Below are 26,295 nucleotides of genomic sequence, written 5' to 3'. Positions count from 1 at the left end.
GATGTGCTTTTGTGATGTGTACACTTGTTTTTGCATTAACTTTTTAAATATAAATTTTATGGAACTGTATCATGGAACTGGAAAACTCTAAATGCTAAGTGGTTAAAATGTAGAAATTTCACTACTTTAAGGTAATACAGGAGTCTTGCATTCTTTTCTACTAGCAATGGGACTGTGCTTAAAAAGTAGTTGTTATTTGACTCAGTATAAACAGGCGTAACACTGACAGAGTAATACCAGCTCTTCTTATCTGCCAAGGCTGTCATGAAAATTGTATTTACAAGTATAGTAGACAAGACCTTACCCGAAAGATGTGTGACCAGATGATGTGAATGTAGAGTTTTTCAGATTTCAGGCAGCTCATATTATATAAAATCCTCAGTGGGGTCTGTGAAATACCACCATAATCAAATCATTTCTCTAAACTTCTCTATGAGAAGAGAAATACTCTAAGAGGGATTAAACAAGACTACAGAGAACCTCATATCAGTTCAGGTCATATTTGGCCACCAAATGAATTTTGAACTTAACATCAGCAACAAAACCTTTTGACTTTTTGTATCTATCTATCTCCGAATTGCAGACAGGGGGACTTATGCTGTACAAATTCAAGTCCCAGCTCTGCTATAGCACCTGTGAAGAAAATATCTAGCTACTCTATAGGGCTGATAAGTGAAAAGAGATGATGTATATAGCAACTAAAACATGACGCAAATATAGCTTAATATTACCAGTCATTTAAAAAGTAGAGCCTGTTAATATTTAACATTTTATGAACAAATAACATTAAAATAGAATTCTGGAATAGCAACATACAACAAAAACAAACAAAAAAACCCCCACAAAACAAAAAAACACAAAGTGTAACACCCTCCCCCTATTCTCCAAGGCTTAAAGAGCAGTCATCCAGCTGTAGTCTACTTTCCTAAATTTTCTCAGTTCCTTTTCTTCAGATTTTGACAACTGATGTATAATGTCTTTTCCCAAATCTGTGTTATTTGTATCCTGGACCTCTTCAGTGAAGTTATTTTCTTCATCTGAATCAACACTTTCTTTTTCTTCTTCCATACTGACATCATCAGGAATTTCTTCAGCACTTTAACAATAACAGAATAAAATACAATTACTATTAAAAAATATTTCTAAACAATAACTTTCCAATTTAAGGTATCTATGAAAAAACAATCATGAACAAAATAAATGAAAATTCTTGTTACTGAATACACTTTAAAAATTATGGATTATTATAAAACAACAGGTAAATTTATAAAACATGAAATTTTGAAACCCTTAAAACATTACCACGAAAGATCTCTGATATTTAGTTTCAATGAATTTTATTTATTTGACTTAGTAATCCTATATCCTTTAACTATAGGTCAAAGCTGAAATAAAGAGAAACACAGGGAAAGAATATTCTAATCAAGGATAACACAAACCATCCTGTTTGTTTCTCAAAACAGTATCTAAACATATCTTATGAACTGCCTTACCTCTTAGTCTCCTTAGACAGCAGCAATGAATTTACAAACATGGAGCACAGGAAAGAAGCAGATGGCAGTACATGGGCTGGAGTGTGAAGAAGCTACAGTAAAACAGAAAAACAGGGTTTCATTTAAAAAGATGAAATGCCAAGGCTTTCATCAACAGTAGGCTCTCCCCACAGAAAAACCAAACCGAAGAACTCCCTACTTTTGGGGCTCCCTGGTGGTGCAGTGGTTAAGAATCTGCCTGCCAATGCAGGGGGACATGGGTTTGAGCCCTGGTCTGGGAAGATCCCACATGCCACAGAGCAACTAAACCCAGGCACCACAACTACTGAGCCTGCGTGCCACAACTACTGAAGCCCGTGCACCTAGAGTCTGTGCTCTGAAACAAGAGAAGCCACCTCAATGAGAAGCCTGCACACTGCAACGAAGAGTGGCCCCCGCTTGCCGCAACTAGAGAAAGCACGCACGCAACAACAAAGACCCAAACGCAGCCGATAAATAAATAAAATTAATAATTAAAAAAATAGATTAAAAAAAGAACTCCCTACTTTTATGCAAATAAACCCATGTCAGGCTACAATAATCAGAAATTGTAAGTTTTAGGCCATTTAATTCGGGAATTAAAGTTGCACAGTATATAGACTGGTTCAACGTGCTGGAGTAGAAAGATGTGTGCTCACTCCCTCTTGTGAGAACACCGGAATCACAACTAACTGCTGAACAGTCATCGACAGGGAGACACTGGAACTCACCAAAAAAGATATCCCACATCCAAAGACAAAGGAGAAGCTGCAATGAGATGGTAGGAAGGGCGCAATCAAAATCAAATCAAATCCAGTAACTGCTGGGTGGATGACTACAAACTGGAGAACACTTATACCACAGAAGTCCACCCACTGCAAAAGGTTCTGAGCTCCATGTCAGGCTTCCCAACCTGGGGGTCCAGCAACAGGAGGAGGAATTCCTAGAAAATCAGACTTTGAAGGCTAGTGGGATTTGATTGCAGAACTTCCACAGAACTGGGGGAACAGAGACTCCACTCTTGGAGGGCACACACAAAGTAGTGTGTGCATCAGGACCCAGGGGAAGGACCAGTGGTTAGTCTCCTAACCCACTGGAGACTGAACCAGGCCTATCTGCTAGTGTTGGAGGGTCTCCTACAGAGGTGGGGGGTGGCTGTGGCTCACCGTGGGGACAAGGACACTGGCAGCAGAAGTTCTGGGAAGTACTCCTTGGTGTGAGCCCTCCCAGAGCCTGCCATTAGCCCCACCAAAGAGCCCGGTATGCTCCAGTGCTGGGTCGCCTCAGGCCAAACAACCAACAAGCAAATTAAAGTTTTACCAAGCTCTGCCCACCATAGCAACACCCAGCTCCACCCACCATCATTCCCTCCCAGCAGGAAGCTTGCACAAGCCTCTTAGATAGCCTCATCCACCAGAGGGCAGACAGCAGAAGCAAGAACTACAATTCTGCAGCCTGTGAAACAAAAACCACATTCATAGAAAGACAGACAAAATTAAAAGACACAGGACTTTGTACCAGATGAAGGAACAAAACTCCAGAAAAACTAAATGAAGTGGAGATAGGCAACCTTCCAGAAAAAGAATTCAGAATAATGACAGTGAATATAATTAATGATAGTGAATATGATCCAGGACCTCAGAAAAAGAATACAGGCAAAGATCGAGAAGATGCAACAAATGTTTAGCAAAGACCTAGAAAAACTAAAGAGCAAACACCTAGAAGAATTAAAGAACAAACAAACAGAGATGAACAATACAATAACTGAAATGAAAACTACACTAGAAGGAATCAATAGCAGAATAACTGAGGCAGAAGAACGGATAAGTGACCTGGAAGACAGAATGGTGGAATTCACTACCAGGGAACAGAATAAAGAAGAAAGAATGCAAAGAAATGAAGACAGCCTAAGAGAGCTCTGGGACAACATTAAACGCAACAACATTCGCATTATAGGGGTCCCAGAAGGAGGAGAGAGAGAGAAAGGACCCGAGAAAATACTTGAAGGGATCAGAGTTGAAAACTTCCCTCACATGGGAAAGGAAATAGCCACCCAAGTCCAGGAAGTGCAGAGAGTCCCATACAGGATAAACCCAAGGAGAAACATGCTGAGACACATAGTAATCAAATTGACAAAAATTAAAGACAAAGAAAAATTATTGAAAGCAACAAGGATAACATGACAAATAACATACAAGGGAACTCCCATAAGGTTAACAGCTGATTTCTCAGCAGAAACTCTACAAGCCAGAAGGGAGTGGCATGATATATTTAAAGTGATGAAAAGGAAGAACCTACAACCAAGATTACTCTACCCAGCAAGGATCTCATTCAGATTCGATGGAGAAATCAAAAGGTTTACAGACAAGCAAAAGCTAAGAGAATTCAGCACCACCAAACCAGCTCTACAACAAATGCTAAAGGAACTTCTCTAAGTGGGAAACACAAGGGAAGAAAAGGACCTACAGAAACAAACCTGTAACAGTTAAGAAAATGGTCACAGGAACATACATATTGGTATTACCTTAAATGTGAATGGATTAAATGCTCCGACCAAAAGACACAGGCTTGCTGAATGGATACAAAAACAAGACCCATATATATGCTGTCTACAAGAGACCCACTTCAGACCTAGGGACACATACAGACTGAAAGTGAAGGGGTTGGAAAATGATATTCCATGCAAATGGAAATCACAAGAAAGCTGGAGTAGCAATACTCATATCAGATAAAATAGACTTTAAAATAAAGAATGTTACAAGAGACAAAGAAGGACACAACATAATGATCAAGGGATCAATCCAAGAAGAAGATATAACAATTATATATGCACCCAACATAGGAGCACCTCAATACAGAAGGCAACTGCTAACGGCTATAAAAGAGGAAATCGACAGTAACACAGTAATAGTGGAGGACTGTAACACCTCACTTACACCAATGGACAGATCATCCAGACAGAAAATTAATAAGGAAACACAGCTTTAAATGACACAACAGACCAGAGAGATTTGTTATTTATAGGACATGCCATCCAAAAACAGCAGATTACACCTTCTTCTCAAGTGCACACGGAACATTCTCCAGGATAGATTACATCTTGGGTCACAAATCAAGCCCCAGTAAATTTAAGAAAACTGAAATCATATCAAGCATCTTTTCCGACCACAATGCTATGAGATTAGAAATCAATTACAGGCAAAAAGACGTAAAAAACGCAAACACATGGAGGCTAAACAATACGTTACCAAGAGAACACTGAAGAAATCAAAGAGGAAATTAAAAAATACCTGGAGACAAATGACAACAAAAACATGACAATCCAAAACCTATGGGGTGCAGCAAAAGCAGTTCTAAGAGGGAAGTTTATAGCAATACAAGCCTACCTCAAGAAACAAGAAAAATCTCAAATAAACAATATAACCTTACACCTAAAGGAACTAGAGAAAGAAGAACAAACAAAACCCAAAGTTAGTAGAAGCTAATAAATCATAAAGATCATAGCAGAAATAAATGAAATAGAAACAAAGAAAACAATAGCAGAGATCAATAAAACTAAAAGCTGGTTCTTTGAGAAGATAAAATTGATAAACCTTTAGCCAGACTCATCAAGAAAAAGGTTTTTAAAAATACCAATTCATGGGTCCCACTCCAGGGATTCTGATTTGATTGGTCTAGAGTGCAGCCAAGGCTTTTTCATAAAAAAAATTTTTCCTTATTTTTAAAAACTCCTTGCGAGATTCCAACATAGAGTCAAGTATGGCAGCTCACGTTCTGAGGGATGCTTATACTCGCATACACACACACGGCATCACTGTTGTCACTGGCCACAGTGACTGTCATCTGCAGAATCTCTTGAACCACAAGCAAAGCTGACCAAAAAAAAAAAAAAAAGGAAGAAAGAAAAAGTAAAAGAGGGAGAGGACTCAAATCAATAAAATTAGAAATGAAAAAGGAGAAATTACAACAGACACTGCAGGAATACAAAGCATCATAAGAGGCTACTACAAGCAAGTCTATGCCAATAAAATGGACAACCTGGAAGAAATGGACAAATTCTTAGAAAGGTATAACCTTCCAAGATTGAATCAGGAAGAAACAGAAAATATGAACAGACCAATCACAAGTAATGAAATTGAAACTGTGATTAAAAATCTTCCAACAAACAAAAGTCCAGGACTAGATGGCTTCACAGGTGAATTCTATCACACATTTAGAGAGGAGCTAAGCTAACACCCATCCTTCTCAAACTCTTCCAAAAATTGCAGAGGAAGGAACACTCTCAAATTCATTCTATGAGGCCACCATCACCCTAATACCAAAACCAAAGATACTACAAAAAACGAAAATTACAGACCAATATCACTGATGAATATAAATGCAAAAATCCTTAACAAAATACTAGCAAACAGAATCCAACAACACATTAAAAGGATCATACAGCATGATCAAGTGGGATTTATCCCAGGGATGCAAGGATTCTTCAATATATGCAAATCAACCAATATGATATACCATATTAACAAACTGAAGAAGAAAAACCGTATGATCATCTCAATAGACGCAGAAAAAGCTTTTGACAAAATTCCACACCCATTTATGATAAGAACTCTCCAGAAAGTGGGCACAGAGGGAACCTACCTCAACATAATAAAGGCCATATACGACAAACCCATAGCAAACATCATTCTCAAGGGTGAAAAACTGAAAGCATTTCTTCTAAGATCAGGGACAAGACAAGGATGTCCACTCTTGCTACTATTATTCAACATAGTTTTGGAAGTCCTAGCCACAGCAATCAGAGAAGAAAAAGAAATAAAAGGAATCAAAACTGGAAAAGAAGTAGTAAAACCGTCACTGTCTGTAGATGACATGATACTATACATAGAGAATTCTAAAGATAACACCAGAAAACTACTAGAGCTAATCAATGAATCTGGTAAAGTTGCAGGATACAAAATTAATGCACAGAAATCTCTTGCATTCCTATACACCAACAACGAAAGATCAGAAAGAGAAATTAAGGAAACAATCCCATTCACCATTGCAACGAAAAGAATAAAATACTTAGGAATAAAGCTACCTAAGGAGGTAAAAGACCTGTACTCAGAAAACTATAAGACACTGATGAAAGAAATCAAAGATGACACAAACAGATAGAGAGATATACCATGTTCTTGGATTGGAAGAATCAGTATTGTGAAAATGACAATACTACCCAAAGCAATCTTCAGATTCAATGCAATCCCTATCAAATTACCAATGGCTTTTTTTTACAGAACCAGAACAAAATACATGAAAATTTGTGTGGAGACACAAAAGACCCCGAATAGCCAAAGCAGTCTTAAGGGAAAATAATGGAGCTGGAGGAATCAGACTCCCTGACTTCAGACTACACTACAAAGCTATAGTAATCAAGAAAATATGGTACTGGCACAAAAACAGAAATATGGATCAATGGAACAGGATAGAAAGCCCAGAGATAAACCCACACACCCATGGTCAACTAATCTATGACACAGGAGGCAAGGATATACAATGGAGAAAAGACAGCCTCTTCAATAAGTGTTGCTGGGAAAACTGGACACATAAAAGAATGAAATTAGAACACTCCCTAACACCATACACAAAAATAAACTCAAAACAGATTAGAGACCTAAATATGACCGGACACTATACAACTCTTAGAGGAAAACACAGGAAGAACACTCTTTGACATAATCACAGCAAGACCTTTTTTTGATCCACCTCCTAGAGTAATGGAAATGAGACCAAAAATAAACAAATGGGACCTAATGAAACTTACAAGCTTTTGCAAAGCAAAGGAAACTACAAACAACACAAAAAGACAACCCTCAGAATGGGAGGAAATATTTGCAAACGAATCAATGGACAAAGGATTAATCTCCAAAATATATAAACAGCTCATGCAGCTCAATATTAAAAAAACAAACAACCCAATGCAAAAATGGGCAGAAGACCTAAATAAACATTTCTCCAAAGAAGACATACAGATGGCCAAGAAGCACACGAAAAGCTGCTCAACATCACTAATTATTAGAGAAATGCAAATCAAAACTACAATGAGGTATCACCTCACACCAGTTAGAATGGGCATCATAAGAAAATCTACAGACAATAAATGCCGGAGAGGGTGTGGAGAAAAGGGAACACTCTTGCACTGTTGGTGGAAATGTAAATTGATACAGCCACTATGGAGAACAGCATGGAGGCTCCTTCAAAAACTAAACATTGAACTACCGTATAACCCAGCAATCCCACTACTGGGTATATACCCAGAGAAAACCATAATTCAAAAAGACACATGCACCCCAATGTGCATTGCAGCACTATTTACTAAAGCCAGGTCATGGAAGTAACCTAAATGCCCGTCGACAGACGAATGGATAAAGATGTGGTACAAATATACAATGGAACATTACTCAGCCATAAAAAGGAACAAAATTGGATCATCTGTAGAGACGTGGATGGACCTAGAGACTGTCATACAGAGTGAAGTAAGTCAGAAAGAGAAAAACAAATATCGTATATTAACACATGTATGTGGAACCTAGAGGAATGCTACAGGAACTGGTTTGCAGGGCAGAGATAGAGACACAGGTGTAGAGAACAAAGGTATGGAAACCAAGGGGGGAACGTGGCAGAGGGTGGTGGTGGTGGTGGTGGTGGTATTAACTGGGAGATTGGGATTGACATGTATACACTAATATGTATAAAATAGATAATAAGAACCTGCTGTATAAAAAAATAAAATCCAAAAATTCAAAAAAAAATTGCACAGTGTATAAATGATTATTTAAAAATTAGTTGTTACAGATTGACTGTATAAATAAACTCTAACTTAAGGAACTTTATTGCGTATAACCCATTTCATATTGGTATAAGCAATTAATTTACACTATTAGTATTATAATAAACTTATGTTTCACACTAATAAGTAATTAATAATTACTTACCTCACTAATTGCAGGTATGTTTTCTGTTAAGGGTAGTTGTATCAGTTCATTCTCCAAAGCTTCATTTAACTTGTCATCCTGCTGTTGCTGCCTGTGCTTTCCCAATATGAAATAAAATGGGGTTGTTGGAAGAGTTTCTTCTGCTAATAGCTGTAAGGATTTAAGACAAAGGGAAATAAATTACTTCACTAAAGAAGAGGAACTGCCTTTGAGGCAATAAGAAGTATTGGTGGCGCAGTGGTTGAGAGTCCGCCTGACGATGCAGGGGACAAGGGTTCGTGCCCTGGTCCGGGAAGATCCCACATGTCACGGAGCGGCTGCGCCTGTGAGCCATGGCCGCTGAGCTGGCACGTCCAGAGCCTGTGCTCCGCAACAGGAGAGGCCACAACAGTGAGAGGCCCGCGTACCACAAAAAAAAAAAAAAAAGAAGTATCACAGTCATAACATGTCCGATGGAAGGAACTATAGAAATTATCTAGTATGATTCTTTCATTTCACAGGTAAAGCAACCGAGGGCAGTCAATTTACTATGTGAAAAGCTAACAGCAGACACTTCGATGACAGAACAAAATGTGCATCCACCACTACTTAGGCCCCCAATCCTACAAAAATGGCAGCAAACGGGTTTTCAAAAGAGCATAAATCCACAGTACTAAAGACACTGTGTGATGTGGAAAGTGAAAAGTAGTTTCAATGGTGGTAGCTAACTTAGTAGACCTGAGAAAGCAGGATTCTAAGCTGGTGGTGAAGAAAGCTAAAAGCATCCCCATTTATACTGCAGAATCCCGCAAACACTCAAGAATTGGTATTAATAGTAACAGTACCTCCTCTGTAAAAGGCTAAAAAAAAAAAGAAAGAAACCAGTTAGCCTGGTTGAAGGTCTATTTAGAGAGCATTCAGGTTTCCAGATCTCCTCCTCAGCCCCAGCAGAGGGCTGGCAGTATGTTCCTTGAAGAGCGAAATAAAGTGTGTCTTTAGAAAGGATGGCTTGGTGTGTGGCGGGGCGGAGGTGCCCGCACAGCTGAAGGCAGTTGTGTTCCATAGAGGGTGCTTCTCAGAACACTGGCAGCCAGGTTGACATCTTTTAGGCAAGAATTTGGAAGAATTTTATCTGGACAATTTGACCAATCTAAGAGAAAAAGTCCTAAAAATAATGACTTTTGGAGATTTTCTCATAATAGCTCAGGCAGATAGTGGAGGCCAGAGGTCAAGTTCCACCTAGGTAGAAAACCTCCAAATGGTGATTTTGCTCACTTTTAAATAAGAGCAGATAGCCAAGAGTCATGAGACTTTGATGAAAATCTCCAAAACAGATTGGAAATAAAAACCTAATGGAAATGAACCATGTTAAGAGAGAGAAAAAAAATAGAGGATCAGATGAAAAGAGGAGGAAACCTCTCAGACAACAGGAAGAAAACAAGAGAAAAAATAAGAATATTAGAGAGCACCATTCTAGAAGGTCCAGCAGTAAAAAATAGCAGTTCTAGAGAAAATGAAGGCAAAGAAAGAATTAATTCTTCTTCTTAGACAGTTTTTTGATTAAAACCCTCGAAGGGGGCTCTACATTTAACTCAGAGGAAAAGTCAAAGTCTTTTCATTGAAGCCTGTTTTGACTGCTTTATTTAAAAAGGCAAACTGCACTCCACATTCCCTTTCCCACCATTCCTCCTCCCATAATTCTTATTGCCTTCTAAAATACTATATATTTTACTTACTTGATGTTTATTATCTGTGCCTTCCTGTTAGCCTATAAACACCACTAGTTTAGAGACCTGACTCTTTTGCTCACTGATATATCCCAAATGTCTAGAACATACAGTAATGATCAACAAAAAAATGTTAAACGAATTCAATGAATTTTCAGAGAAAAATAAACAAGTCAGGATACAGATAAAGTATAAGACAGTATCTTCAAAGTTCTAAGACAAAATGATTTTCAACCTAGAACTCTACGCAACCAACCAATCCAATGGGAGAGAATAGAAGCATGTCCAAACATGCAATGTCTTAAATTTACTTCCCATGCACCAATAGGATGTGCTTTACCAAAGCAAGGGAGTGACCAAAGAAGGAGAAAAACTACAGGATCTATTACAGTAGATGTGGATAAACCCCCAGAATGGTAGCAAATGTAGATCCTAAGATGATTACTGTGCAGCAGGTTTACAGGGCAATCAGTTCAGAAAGAAGGTCAGAGGCTCTTGAAAATATTTCTTCAAGACTCGAAAGAATACCTAATATGTCTGAAAATAATGAGAGAGGACTTACAGGGTAGAGATTAGGGGTGAATTAGGTGAGAAGTAAATAGGAAACTGAGCAAATGAAAAAAGAAGGCAATCATTAACTCCAGAGAAAAGAAGTTGGTCACAAAAGGAAAAACAACCTGTTTATTACTATGTAGCTCAGCTATGAATTGTGTTTACATGTTTAAGGATGAACAGTGACCTGACCAATTTATCTATACTGGAAAAATTAGGCGACAGAAAATATGTGGGGGTATGTTATGTATATGGCGGGAGTGGTGTGAAAGAAACTTCAATAGATCAGAGTTAACAAATAATACCTAGACCTAAAAAATCCGGAATTAGCAATATAAACATGTTTCTTAGAGATATGGAGGTAAATAAAAACTTCAACTCAAAGAGTTGAGAGTATCTTTGTGGGTAACGGCAGTGGTGGTGATGTTCAAGTTTTCCCCAAGAAGTCTTGTAGAACTATTTGATTCTTTAAATCACAAGCATATATTACTGATGTTACAAATTGAGACTACATTTTCAAAGAGCACTATCACATCAAACAAAGCAAGTAGTTTCTAAGTATGTAATTTTAATTCCACTTTAGGGCAGGTAAAACATTTTTCTCATAGCTGAGTTCTAAAAGATAACTTTATCTTTGCAGGGAGGCAATGTGCATGATCTGCACCACGGGTGACTAGAACATACCTGTTTGCTTGTTGGTGTGAGTTTCTCTTCTGGAGACTGTGTACTGAATGTCAATAAACTCTGAAAAGAGAGGTCAATGAATGATGCAAAATATAAATTGTAGAGTGCAAATCTAAATGGTAAAGTTAGAAAATGATGTTGACTTTTCTTCTTGATATAAATATATCTGCTCAAAGAAAAGTAATACAAGATTGAAAACGTATTTAATAACTGCTGTGACAGTTGTAAGATTGTCCTCAAAGATCATTTTTAAGAATTGGTAATGAAATAAAATTCAACTGATGGGTCAAACTTAAGCCACTGATTTCTTTATGGTAAATCAAATACTAAAATTAAAAAAGAACCATTCTAATAGATACAATTTAAAGTATTCTAGTTATCTTCTAGGTCATATCTTTTTTGGTGTCACGGAGTGAATGAATGCAAGCAATACTTAGCCCCAAAGGTATGGGCTAATATACTCCCACCAGTAATATGACTGTACAGAGCACATAAGACGATTTGGCAGGGGAGTGGAAGGGGAGAGAAGGAGTAATTCTTTAATAAAACTATTCCACTTGCCCTGGGCTATTACTCTCAAATAGTAAAGCAACTGAAAATCACACATAAGAGATGACCGCCTTTTCTGAGGTGGATGGTTACCTGTGATTTTGTTAGGAAGTAAAACTGCGATCTGTTCAGCCACTGGTAGGCTTCTGAGGTGAATGATTCAGGGACATCTCGTGGAACAAACACTCCCCACTGGACTTCCTCTCTGGAGATATTTTTTTGAATATACAATGGCCTTGGCTCGCTAGGTCTAAACACAAACACTGGAGAAAAAAAAAAACCAAACAGACAACAACATTTTGCCTGCAAAGGTTAGTTTCAGTCTCAGATTGGCAGATCACACTCATCCTGGGACTTACCCCATTGAATAAATTGATAAGGTCATGATTATTTTAGGCTTTGAGTCAACAAATATCTTCTTGATGCTTACTATGTGCCAAGCCGGTTAGGAATGAGGGCTTTGAAGATGAAAAACAGAAACAAAAATTTCTGTTTCTGAGAGCAGGGTCAACTGCAGAAAACAGACACCAAAATACTATGGCAGTATTTTGTCTTAAGCACTAGAACAGAGATCTGTATAAAGAGCTTCAAGATCATAGAGGAATGATAAAAGCTCCTTGGGGGATTTAGGAATGCTTCAAAGAGGCAAAATGTCTCTTGCATTTTGAAGGCTGAGTAGCAAATGACATGTTGAAAAATGAGGGATGTGCTAGAGCTGGAACTCAAGAAAGGAAGGGCAGTGGTCAGGCAAATGGCTTCAAATGGACATCTGATTTGAAGGTAAGTTTAAATCAAATTATATTAAAGGTGTTAAAAAGAAAATTTAGGTAATAGACTTCTTCTGTCAAAGAATGGTCTGTACTTACAGTCTGAACCCATGGAAGACTGAGAGACTGCAGCAATGTTCTCTGAATTGGGATCAGGTTCCATAACTCTCACATTTAATTTTGCACTCCACTCCACTGGGGGAAAAAAAGTGATTCACTTCTAAGAAGAGATTTACCAAAAGCTTTCTTAAGCTTGTTATTTAAACTAGGTACTCAATATTTATTGAGACAATCAATTCTATTATTTTTAGGAAGAGGGATTTTACCATTCCAGATAATACACGGAGAACACACTGACATAATCTGTGGAAGTTTGCACTAAAACGAGGGGCAAGAAGCAGAAAAACAGTTAAAGCAGTGCAACTTCTGTCTGGTGCTTTCCCACTACTGCTAAATGTGGCCAAAATGTTAACCAGAATCACTGTAGAGAATATTTAAAAAAATGTTATCACACACATTATTGCAAAGTAACCACAATGTCTTCCAAACATATACTCGAATGAGTAAAATGCCACAAAGTTCACATTTGTTAGGAGGATTGTGATAGGCTACATTCAAATTTAATGCTGTCAGGAATACTGCAGGTTAATATGCATTATGAACTATCAGAAACTTTCCTCAAATTGTTATGAGGATGGATAATATGGAGGGCAACAAAGTCATACACTGAAGACAGTGGAAAAAGGTGAGGATAATGGAAGATGATTTGATGACAATTAGGCAGCTTATAAATACAGTTGACCCTTGAATAACATGGATTTGAACTGTGAGGGTCCACATACATGTGGATTTTAAAATAGCAAGTACTACCAGTAACTGCTCAATCCAAGGTTGGCTGACTCCACAGAGGGCTGACTCTCTAAGTTATAAGTGAATTTTTGACTGCGCAGAGGGTCGGCAACCCTAACGCCCGCATTGCTCAAGGGTCAACTGTAATCAAAGTCTATTATTACAGGCATAGCACTCCAAAGTTTGGTGGTACAATGTACCACGTAAAAAATTATATATTCTCTGGGTAAAGATATGAAGATATCATCCAGAAGTCCTAAAATGCCAAAGATTAGTTAATGTCCACTTCCTGTGTGCTTTGTCATCACTTTATAGCAAAGAATATCTTACATGCACAACTGAGCAGATTCCAACAGCACAGAATGCCATTTTCAGTGGCACCAAGAAGATACTTGGAACAAGTCAATCTCCCAAAGCAAAGGTGCCTAGATTAAAACAAGGAAGTTAACAAGTCAGTTCTAGCACACGTAGTTACAAAGGACTGCAGACTTCCTGCACAGTACTAGCTTCGTGCAATGCAAAGTTTTAGATAGACATGTATGTTTTTGTTCATAATTATTCTGCAGGGAAGAGCGTAAGGAGCACAACAGTAAAGGTTTATTTAGCTATTTTGTTTCTTTAGGAAAACAGATTTGATGACCAATTCTTTTCTCTAATATGCTGTACGGTACAATAATTGACACATATAGAGAAAATGTATGTGAAACGTACCAAGTTATTTAACAAAAACTCTTTTTTATGCTTCTTTGTCTCAAGAGGAAAATCTGCAATATGAATTCTGAAGAAAGTTTTACAAAGTAAATTCAGAATTAGACATGTTGGGAATTAGAAACAGCCATTTCCCATTCTGTCCTCAAATGCCCAAGTTACTGGAAATAAAATGGAAGATACTACTGTTACATTCTCTTGCCATTATTACAAACAATGAAGTTTGAGCATAACATCGCTTTTATGAAAATACTGAGAAAATAAACATTGTTTGGATCTACTGAGGCTTATATATATCTTCTATTATTGTGTAGTACAACCATGAAAACTAATGCACATGGTTCATAAACCCAGTATTTTTTAGCTTCCCATCATTTTGGTTAGCTGCTGGCACCACTGACCCACAGGATACCTCTGGAGAAAGCATAAATTAATTACTAAAGTCTATGTAGAAAGACTTGTTTGAATTTAAAAAAAAAGAAACCCAGTACTTCATACTCCCCCAATTATTTACCTACCTTATTTTCCCAGCTCGTTGACAAAATGTACATTTAAGTTCCCATGTCTCCGAATCCCATATTGTAACTATTTCCTCAAAACTAACTGCTAGTAAAGAGCCATCTTCGGAGAAACAGCAGTTAGTTGCTTGGTATTTGTGATAACTACCCACAAAATCACAGGTCCAGCCAACAGCTTTTTCTGTGAAAATACAGACCATAGAAATACTACAAATGCTAGATAATATTTTATGGAATTTATAAGAAATATGGATTAAGAAACAAACACAACAAAAAACCTCCTCTCCAAAATTTTAGTTACAAATCATTGACTGATTTGAAATTTGCGTCCCTTCCAAGAGACCTTGACCTTCCTCTAGTGGAACAGTAAAGGGACTATTGCAAAAGCCTTTTTTACTGTACCCTCACAGACTGGAATAACTAGTACACGATTAATCAAGAATGTCATAAGATAAGTAAAGATTTGGGAGAAAAGGCATGTAAAAATGTAATCTCTAAAATCTTTTGAAATTGGGCAATATTCTATAGAATTAAACAAAGTAGAAAATGTCCTCCCAGAATGGATACAATTCATGAGATAAATATATCAATTCTTAAAACTGTGCACTACATACAGACATATTATATTTAAGTAACTTACTATATATATCAGAATCATCTGTTAATATCCACACTTTGAAGTGACCATCTTTACTTGTTGTAACCAAGGTGGGGTTTTCAGATTTTTCTGCATTACAGAAACAGAGAGCTGTGATGTGGTCTTCATGTGGCATGTTAACCTTTGTATTGAGAACAAACCTAGTAGGAAGGAAACCAATTTATTTTTGTACCAGGGCAATATGATACACTATCATATGAGTATTAAGAATTCCTTACATATTGCACATTTTACAATAGCATCTTTAAGAATGAGCAACTGATATATTATCACCTAGCATGACAATTGAGTGTTCTGTCACTAATGGCCACAGGATGCAAAGAGTTCTAACACATTACCTCTGGCCTCGTGTAACGTACATAACAGAGATGATTATAAATAGTGTCAGCTTACTGGTACAGAATGAGTATAAAACAGGGGTCATCAAAAAATGATACTTGAAAGGCTACTATACTAAACTGCAGGGAAATTGTGTAGAACACAGATACCTCACTCTTTTGAAAATAAGCAAAAAAGGAAATGGCTATGAAAGCCCTTATTTGTGGCAAGACGGTACAGAAAGAACATTACCTATTTCACTGCCCTGGTCAATACTTAATATTTAAAGTCATCCAAACTACCTCTCAAAGCTTGTTTCTGGCTTGACAGAACACTGCCGTGAATGAAAGATTATCTTGTGAAGATTCACAAGACAATGGGCACAAAAGCACTAAGCCCAGTTCTTGACAAGCAAGGACTTGATAAATTGCTATTACAGCCATGGTATGAGAAACTAGTGGGCTCCTTATCTAATCAAGACTACACCACACCACACCTCTACCACCTACCACTGCCATTTTCCCAAAGAAGGTAATATAACACAAAAGAGCTAAGGAACTAAGACCTTTGCATTCTAATCCTGGATTTGCCTGAAAGTAGGTATGTGTTCTTGGGGGTATCACTTCTCCATGTTTCCTTATTTATGCAATGAGGTGACTCATAATTTGGAGGACACCAATGCTTTCTCAGAGCAGAAAGCATAAAGGCTGTATTAGAGGAATAACACCTCCTTCATTTCTCTTAATATAAATTTAACAAAATGAAACATCGTAAAGACCAACAATTGAAACTAGAAAGTCAAATAATTTTCTGCTCTGAAATTAATGTCTATATAGGTAGTATTACCCTTGTGTTTTCTTATTATATGTCCACAGTTTCATTTGCAATTCAAGCTCAGTTTCCTTTTCTTGACGTTGTTCCACCGTTGCAAGCCAATTACCATAGCAGCCAAATGCAGCCTTTGTTAGCTCAATTTGGATCAGACCATAATCATTGATATATTCTTGTTGTATAATATCTAACTGATGGGTTAAAAAAAAATCCAAAATTCTTATTAATGTAAATACATACATGTTAAAGCATTCAAGGAATGGTAATTAACCACATCATAGATACCTTCTGGAATCTACAGTAACAGATTTTTAGGTAAAGAGAAAAATGAACTAATCATTACTTACAGACATCAAAATTGCCATTGAAAACATGGAGCATATTATATAATACCAATTTGGTGGTGATGATTCTTCAATGATCTTAAATTTTAGTAACGACTATGCTCCATTTATATGATACAGCAGAACTTTAGGTTACAGTAATGCTTTTCTTTTGTTGCTAAGAACAAATAGCTTTACATAAAATCTCAAGGCTAGATTCCACATCACTAGAAACAAGGAGGGCAAAAACGAAACCTACAATTTTTAAGAAGTGAAAAAAGCACAACATTTTAAATAGGCCAGCATTTTCTTTATAATTGTTTCTTTTATTGTTTCCTCATCTATTTACTAAAAATGTACTAAGTGCTACTATTTCCAGGCACTGCACTAGAAATGTACAAAGATCAATAAGTTTCCTTTCTTTGAGAGGTTTAAAGGTGTTGGAGAGAAAGAGATAAAGTGTTACAGTGGCTGTGATAGAAATCTGTAAAGGGTACTGTGGGGCACTAAAGAAAAAGTGGAAATTCTGGATTGCATTTACCAGGATTATGGGAAGTGTTCCTTTTTAATCTACACTGAAGATTTTATCTTCAGCATGTACATATGATACTGTTTCACCACAAAGCAGAGACAGGTCTGTATTGTTAATCCATATTCTCATTGCCTATCCTTATGACTCAAAGGCACAGATGTGTGCGACAGTTAATTTAGAGTGTAGTCTTAAACAGAATAAAACAGAGCGCACACAACAGTGCCAACTGGCTTACGTGCAGACTTCATCTGCAACTGTGGCCTCATTAGAATCATGCTATAAACAACTGATAATACTATGTTCAAATAACATAGGCACAGGATCTTGTTTTAGAAGCTATACAATAAGTTACTTGATGCCAGTGGTGCTATAAAGATATTTCATTAGTTTTAAGGCTAGTTAACAGATCAAAAATCTTACATTATATAACTGTTTATCACTTTGGAGAGAATAAAACTGCAAGTGGCCAGGTTTCCCATTCAAAACCAAAGCTTTAGTTCTTGGGTCAATCATCAAACCGGTAAAGATATTTCTGTCTGCAAAAGAAGTGATGAACAATAGCTGAAATCAGACAAATATTCACTTTTGAAAATGTACACAATTCCACATCCACTGAGGTCTGTGATACCTTTCACTAGGCCTTGAATTACTGCGGACGCCTCAAGGTTTCGGTGAATGATTATCATCTCTGTGGGTAAAATAAATAAATAAATAAACAAACATCTAAACATAAATAGGTCAAACCTTCAAGGTTTAAAAAAAAAAAAGTGAATTTATATCATTCTGAAATATACCAGAATACAAAACAATTGAGTACGTTCAATTTCTTGGAGTGTTACTGGAAAATTAGGAATATATTTTGTGATTTAACAGAAAAACTAGGGGTGGGGATGAGGGCTTTTTCTGTTGGAGTCTCTAAGTTTTCTACTGTGACTATGAATACATTAGAAGTGTTAATTCAGAAACTTATATGCCCCAAAAGAGACGGTTGTTTACTTTGAAATGAGTCACTGCACTAATGGATTGCTCAGTTATGCTCTCTTTTGAAGGGAAAGGAGGCAATGGGCAAGGGATTTACATCCAAGCTGAGGTGTAACAGGATGACCAAATGCTGGGGAGGAATCAGAAGACTGCTCCATTTCTGTCAGAATCCACAGGACTCCCACGCTGAGACGATGGCTGTACCAAAGGAAAACCTCAGAGCATTCTTTCGAGAATGCCATTACATTATGAAAACCTCCTTTATTCCCCCAATCATTCCACATGAAAAGATTTTTAAATATAAGTGGCAAAACAATAACCAAATACATTTAGCCCTACACTTTCATAAAAACAACTCTGGAAATGTTGTATTCAGGTGGCATCTTGGGGCAAGAGGGGTGGAGGAAAGAGGAGAAATGGAAGAGAAAAAAATGCTCGTTAAATCCTATGCTACTCTTAGTTTGAGGTCTCTTATTTTCCATCTCCTACAGATGCTACCTAATTTATGACATTACACAAACTGTATTTCCTCATGACAACAAACTGAGACTTACTGTTATCGGAGTGCGAAGTACAGAAGAGATCCCCTGCTGGAGACACTGAGATATGTTCAATAGTAGCTCCTAAACGGGGGAGGAACTCCTTATTCTTCTCTGCTGCCTCTCGCCACTCTACGAGGACAGACTCACGGCCACCACTCAGCAGACTGCTGCCTTCTCATCCACCCAAAGAAATGAAAAGGACAGTGTTTGGGGGAAAAAACAGGAAGATATAATCGATGTTTTGATTTTTCCTATGTTAGAGAAATAAACTATTTAAAAAAACACGCAAACAAGTGTCTTTGTATCTTTTAATACACTTGCAAGACAAAAGATTTAAAGATCACTGGTTCAGGGATTTTTCCTTTCCAGTAATATGTGACTACTTTGTTGCTGACAAATTCTTCTGCCAATAACTAGAAAAACTGGATGAAACAAACATCCTCCAGGCCCAGCTGGCTTCACTAGTAAACTTTTCCAAACATTTAAGAAATAAACCAGTTTTACACTCTTCCAGGTAACAAAAAAGAAAGAACACTTCCCAATTTGTTTTGAAGACCAGCATAATTCTGCACCAAAACTAGCACATCATTAAGAAAACTACAAGCCAATTTCATAACAGATGAAAACTACCAAATGAAGTATCAGCAAGCTGAATCCAATGATATATTAAAAAGATAAGACATCACTGCAGGGTAAAATTTATTCTAAGCATGTGAGGTTATTTTAACATTTGAAAAATAAACCAATGTAATGAACTCTACTTACAGAAAAAAGGGAAATAGATCATCAGTATCTTAACAGATGCAGAAAAAGTAAAAGATAGAATTCTAGACCCATGATAAAAACTCTCAGTAACCTAGGAATTGATGAGACCTTTAAAATTTCATCAAGAATACTTACAGATAATCTATAGCAAATATTTTAGTGGTAAAACACTGAAAACTTTACCCCTGTGTTGGGAACACCAATACCACTTTTATCCAACATTAACTTGAGGTCCTAGAGCACTGAAATAAGAAAGGCTTAAGAATCAGAAAGAAGTAAACAATAAATTAGATGCTCACAGACAGCATGACTGCGCTCAAAGCAGAGCCAAAACAGTTTATACTGTTAACATTTGCCTTAACTTATAAACAGTTCTCAAAAACCCTATAATTTGTAGTTCATTTACACAGACAACTAATTTTCTTCTATTAACTCTCTCATACCTATACATTCACTGACAACCATGTACTATATTACTTCTCACAAATACTCACATGATTTAAAAAATAACATCAAGAATTCAACTCTCTAATAGCCAAGATGATCTGCAGTACTTCCTATATGAAAGCCATGGCTCACAATAGAGGCACTTGGTATTCTTTTTTGAGTGCCAACTAATCTAATTATTCCTTCTTCCCCAACCCTCACCTGAGAAGGCCAATCCTGAATGTCCCAGGGCTTAAGGGTAATAAGTAAGGCCATCACAGAAAGCTGTGACTAATAACTAGTGTGAGAGGAGGTAGACAAGATAGGTAAGGGCAACAAAATAGAGAAAAGTCCCAGTGACAATATACATCAACGGGTCTTGGCCTTTGGGCAGGGGCCACAGCAGAGAAAAAGAAACTGATCAGGAAGGGCAGAAGAAACCACCTTAGGTCAGGAGAGAATAACAACACTGCCTAAAACATTACAGACATATGTACACACAATGCCACAAACATACTCATTTGTATTTTTGGTGGGGAGGAGGGTGAAGATAAGAGTAGCCGATGTCTTTTATCCATAGGGTTAACACCCTCTTCATTCTTCTGTTCTTCGTTCCCATATGTCACAGCTGTACTCCTGTTGTACTACGCTAAGTATGTCAGGTTGGGTCCCACCCCCATATACCAATCACTGATCCCCAAAATCAAAAGCACAAGTAGGCTGAAGATGCCTCCTGCTTCCTGAGGCTCCACTGAGTTAAACCCAAGTAAGCCTGTAGGAATCTAGAGCAAATGGTACTAAGACTTGTCCTGCCAGTCTCTGGGAAGACCTACAGGAAGAAGAACCACTACTTTCTCTGGGCACGTAAACTTCTGGAGCATCTAGCACCTCCCCTCCCCCACCCCCTTAAGGACCAGTCAAAATGTACTGACATAATTTTCACCACATACGTGTGGGGATGCTAACGGTAACCAAAGACAAAATGTACTTCTCCAAATTTCTGTTGAAGGTCATCCTATTTCCAGGGAGGTATTTTTACGCATTATAGCCACTCTCATGCAGCTTAAATGGAACAAAGATCTGAATTAACTTAAAATAGTGAATGTGGCCATCTTACAGTTAAAAACAAACTTTCGAATTAGACCTAGGTCCAAATCCCACTTACGAGACACGTGACCTTAGGCAAGTTAGTTCTCAACTACAAATTTCACTTCCATCATCTGTAAAATGAGAATAATGATGCCTGTTTTCAGAGTCAAGGATTAAATGAGATAATGGATATAAAGCATCAGCAGAGTCATTTGCTCCTGATAAACTGTAGCTATACTTATGGACAACAAGCACTTAGCTACGTGCACATACATTAAAAAAAGAAAAGGAATATAATTTAAATAGGTTTATATTAACAAGAGACTTTTTGATAGGTGTACACTTTGATACTCTGAAGAGCTTTGAAAACTTAAGCATATGGCATTGTGCTGAGCAAAGCCCAAAACACAGGGGTGATATACAAGTGCTTAAAAAAATTCATCTGGCCCATGCAATTCTAAATCTTTCAAACTTTAAGTACAGTGAATTAAAACACTTGGTTCACATACTTTAAAAGTTCATTTTAAGTCTTAAACTTGTACTTACCTGTCACTGAAAAAGCCAAATCCATAACCAAATCATGGTGCCAATGTAAACATGTGTATGTGTATTTCTTTTCATCATCAAAATTCCTCCTATTGGAGAAAACCAAAATTCTTAATTTGGCCAAAGGCATATGTTTATCAAGTTTACTGGTCTTAATGTGCAAAAAGTACTTTCTATTTCTAAACCAGTCACTTCTGCAAACAATAGGCCATCATAGTATTCTACTAGTTCAATATTCACTGTTACTCTCTCTTTTTTACTTAAAGGCTGACAAAAAGTTCTCTTCGGTTAAATGATTAAGGACAAAATGGATTTACTCCTAGGGACAAGGGTTGAAGTCCTAAAATAGTAAGTCTATGCAATGAAGAGTACAGTAGTAAAAGAAAGGAAGGATGCCAGCAAAGCATCATCTCTATTATCAGCTGTGGCTTTTCAGTTCTATCCTTTTCCCTGCACCCAGGTATACCTTTTCTGCAGGACTACTCTAAAATAAATAAATGATTGCCAAGCTCTTCAAGAGTTAACTGACCAAAGACGAATTTTGCCATCCCTGTGACCAGTTGCTATGCAGTCTTCCTTCGGGTGACATGCTACACATGTAAAATTGTTCTTAGCATGTTTCTTATTTCTTGATGATGATAAAGTAAACCTAGAAGAAAAATATTTTCCCTTGATTATTAAAGGCTTGGTAAGTGATGTAGTTAGGCAAAATGGAGGTCCCACCCATATCAACCCAAACTGGTGAGCTCTCAGAATTCACTGAACATAAATGCATGATTTTTAAGAAAAATCATGACCAAGAATCAAGAATTTTGTTTTGTAAACATTTATTAACACACAATATAAACTTCATGTGAATAACATTCTACCATAACTTGTCTATGGAGGCCACTGAGAGTGAAATAGAGAACAGACAGTTCTTTTTATAGTTTTCTGCCTGGGCAAAGTTTGTTTCAATTTCTCGTTAAAGCTAAGCTTTTAGCATGAAGTATGGACAAGCCTGAGAAATTATATCTGAGACAACTGGTTAATGTGTCCAAAGATGTCAGGATCCTTATACTGCAAAGGAAAACAAATGTTTATCTTGGCAGGGTAAAAGGCGAGAGGGGACAGTGTAATTTGAAGAGTGACTACTCATGCTTAGCACTAGTTTCTTTAAATACGTTATCTCATTCTCATCCTTACAACTCTATTAGGTAGAAATTATTGCCATTTAAAATACATGTTAATTTGAAGTGTAGTGAGGTTCAATGGACTAATCTGACTCATTTTAAACCCAGATTATACCAAAGCCTATATTCATTCCTACAGCCATAAAATGACAATGTGGATCACCTAGGGAAAACTTTTCAAACCACATCCAATTTTGACATCAAGTATACACAGCAGAATCTAAGTGTGAAAGTGGTTTTGGGGGGAGAAGCTCCCTAGGATTTTGTGACTAATGATTTTAACCCACTGTGGGTTAAAAACTCTACCTCATCTTGTGGTTTCACAATTACTTGTAACATGAAACAGCTTTGGGTCACAGGTATAAGGATGAATAAAATTTTAATGAACTCTTGAGTAAATAAAATAAAGCCATCAAAAAGGAATTCTTACCTTGATGTTGTTTTCTTTTTGAAAAAATAAACCGACAAGTAAAAGTCCCGTACTGCAGCAACATACTCTCCCTGGTATTTCAAAGAGAAGATAACATTCACAAAAATAGTCAACACCCTTTAAGAAGAAATATTACCATAAAAGTTAACATGGGAACAATAAACTTTTGGAGACTGAGAGTACGTTAGTATGAAATGATATACTGGGTTGGCCAAAGAGTTCACTCGGGTTTTTCCGTAAGATGTTACAGAAAAACCCAAATGAACTCTTTGGCCAACCCATATTACAGTTTAACTATGGAAAGGATACTCTTACATTTACAATAATCATAGAAATAGAATCATAGAATAATCATTGAAAGATGAAAGTAGGTCCTAAATCCTAAAACCAGACTCTCTAAGTATAATGATTAAACTTTTTCCTATTAAGGCATAATTTATACACCACAGAATGCAATGTTTGACATGTGTATAACCATGTAACTACCATCACAATCAAGATTTAGGACATTTTCTTCGCCTCAGGAATGCTCCGTTGTTCCTCTTTCCAGTCATTCCCCAATGCTCCCACCCCTGTCAGCAACTATTGATTTCTATCACTGTAGATTACTTCTCTGCCTTTTCTATAACAGAATACAACCAGAATGGTAAATACGTTTCATGTCTGGACTGTAGCTCAACATCACCTTTTTGAGATTCACCCACGCTCTTATGTGTATCATTAGTTCCTTTTTATTGTGAAGCAGCATCCCAATGAATGCATATGTATCATAAATTGTTTACTCTCTTATTGATGAACACTTGGGATATTTCCATTTTGGAGCTATTATGAGTATTAATTATTCTTGTGCATGTCATTTTGTGGTCGTGTTCTCATTTCTCTACCTAGGAATGGAACTGCTGGGTCACAGTAAAGGCATATGTTTAACTTTGCCCCATATCTTTCCACCACTCAGTACTGTCATTCTTTAATTTTATCTGTTCTAGTGGACGTGAAGTGGTATCTCACTGTGGTTTTAATTTGTATTTAACTGACGACTATGATGCTAAAGAATAATGATGTTTATAATGTTCAAGTGTTTTCTCTACTCTAAGAAATTAAACCTTTTCAGAACAAAGCCAAAATAATGCTACAAAACTTAAGACTAAAGAAACAGCCTACCACAATGATATACAGGGGCTTTTGATGGTACTTGATTTTAATAACTTACGTGATTATTAACAAGGGATGGCTAAATAAGTCATGGTATGAACATCATACAGTCACTATTTCTGATGAACATTTAAGTACACACTCATGCTACAGTGTTAAGTGAAGAAAAAAGATAAAACCCTCATAACCATTCAATTTGAGAAAAGTTATTTTATACATTTAGGAAAAAGTCTAGAAAAAATTCCTCAAATATTACCACTGGTGAGATTTAATTTCTTCATTATATTTTGCTGTAATTTCAAAATTTTCTATAAGGGCGTGTTATTTATAGACATGGAGGTTATATTTTCAAAAGACACATATCTATAATCAAAGCATTTAAGTGGCTTCTACATGGTACAGGCTAAGAAGTATAGTACAAATGCCAAAACATTGATTTCTTTTGGGACAATCATATAGTTTACAAGAGCAAAAAGACACAATCTACAAAATTAGGTAGTCCTAAAAAAATCTATACTACAAACACATGCTAAAGTAGTAAGACAGATTTCTTAGTTACTAACAAAAATATTGTAACTCAAGGCAATATTAAATCACTATAACATAAAATTCTCAGAGGAAAGACTGCAGGAAAGAGATTTTATGTACAAAAAAGAAAACCAACAAAGCAAATTTTACCTCATTTCCAAAGGCAATGCACTTGGGTGACTGGTTTATATAATCCAAAACAAAGGAGAGCTCCTTAGCTTCTATTTCCTGACTTGATGATTTTGGTAGTTTCACTGAAACCAGCTGAAATACATCTAGCCAAAGGCAGCTATATTAATATAAAGCTTCTCTAGAGAAAGTGAAGATGTGCATTTGTTCATATAAAACTGTTAATTAGTACTCCAAAGTTAATTTGATGCTAAGATCATAATTCTAGGCTATCTGAACAAGTTGTGCTCTTCATTTGAATATACAAGTTTTAACTGGAGGGCTAATTCCACAACTCATACACACACACACACACACACACACACACACACACGCTTCATATATGTAGAAATAGAAAACAACTGGTTTTACTGGTGCATACTGCTTTCCAAAGTACTGAAACGAAAAAAACGAAACAAAAAAACCCCAAAGTACTGAGATGAGCTTTAAGATGGAGATGGAATATGATACATTGGTGAACTGAGCAGCCAAAAGCAACAAACCATCTGAGAGCTTTCAGAAATGCTATGGGCTCGCCACACATTCATAGAATAAATCTCCTTTTCTGTAGAACTGGCATGCTCTTCTCTTTGCATTCCATTTAAAAAATTTCTCCTTAAGGGAAAACAGCTATATTTCACTATGCTATTTCCTTATCCTCCTAGACTTTATAATACACTGTAATACACTGATCTACCATTTTTTGTTTTCCAGCCTGCTTATTATATACTCTGAACTCAATTCTTCTAGCCTTTTCAGTCATCTCAAACTTTACATGCCTAAATTCTGAACTCTTATTTTCCTTTCTGAACTTAGTCTCCCCCCACTGCCCACTGGAGGAAATGGCACCACAATTTACCTAGTTGCTCAGACTTAATCCTTGAGTCACCTTTGACTTCTCTCTCATGCCCCACATCAAACCAGCAGCAAACTCTGCTGGCTCTATCTTCAAAAGACATCCAAGATTCAATAAATTCTCACCACCTCTGCCGCTACCACCTAGCCTAAAGCCA

General features: G+C 36.9%; 1 protein-coding gene across 2 annotated transcripts in view; it reads right to left on the bottom strand.

Annotated features, from left to right (window-relative positions):
* Positions 1–284: 284 nt before the first annotated feature.
* The window catches only part of WDR75 (WD repeat domain 75), a 41,673-nt gene continuing 15,662 nt past the window's right edge, over positions 285–26,295 (bottom strand). Inside the window, exons 5-21 of one of the 2 annotated variants that reach the window (XM_079923868.1) lie at positions 25,265–25,389; positions 23,435–23,505; positions 22,362–22,481; positions 21,833–21,921; positions 19,019–19,177; positions 18,112–18,171; positions 17,904–18,019; positions 16,644–16,819; positions 15,462–15,619; positions 14,822–15,002; positions 13,926–14,020; positions 12,846–12,941; positions 12,073–12,242; positions 11,431–11,490; positions 8,489–8,638; positions 1,494–1,585; positions 286–1,096 (exon numbers count right to left, since the gene is read on the bottom strand). In XM_079923868.1, coding sequence (XP_079779994.1) covers positions 892–1,096; positions 1,494–1,585; positions 8,489–8,638; positions 11,431–11,490; positions 12,073–12,242; positions 12,846–12,941; positions 13,926–14,020; positions 14,822–15,002; positions 15,462–15,619; positions 16,644–16,819; positions 17,904–18,019; positions 18,112–18,171; positions 19,019–19,177; positions 21,833–21,921; positions 22,362–22,481; positions 23,435–23,505; positions 25,265–25,389 — 2,123 coding nt within the window. In that variant the 3' untranslated portion in view covers positions 286–891. Of the gene's footprint in view, positions 1,097–1,493; positions 1,586–8,488; positions 8,639–11,430; positions 11,491–12,072; positions 12,243–12,845; positions 12,942–13,925; positions 14,021–14,821; positions 15,003–15,461; positions 15,620–16,643; positions 16,820–17,903; positions 18,020–18,111; positions 18,172–19,018; positions 19,178–21,832; positions 21,922–22,361; positions 22,482–23,434; positions 23,506–25,264; positions 25,390–26,295 lie in introns of both variants that reach the window. The other variant, XM_079923869.1, reaches the window with a different exon arrangement.

Source organism: Stenella coeruleoalba (genome assembly GCF_951394435.1).
Source record: "Stenella coeruleoalba genome assembly, chromosome: 6".
NCBI classification, from domain to species: Eukaryota; Metazoa; Chordata; class Mammalia; order Artiodactyla; family Delphinidae; genus Stenella; species Stenella coeruleoalba.
The sequence above is the reverse complement of the archived record's forward strand: the minus strand, read 5'-3'. Positions and strand labels throughout refer to the sequence as shown.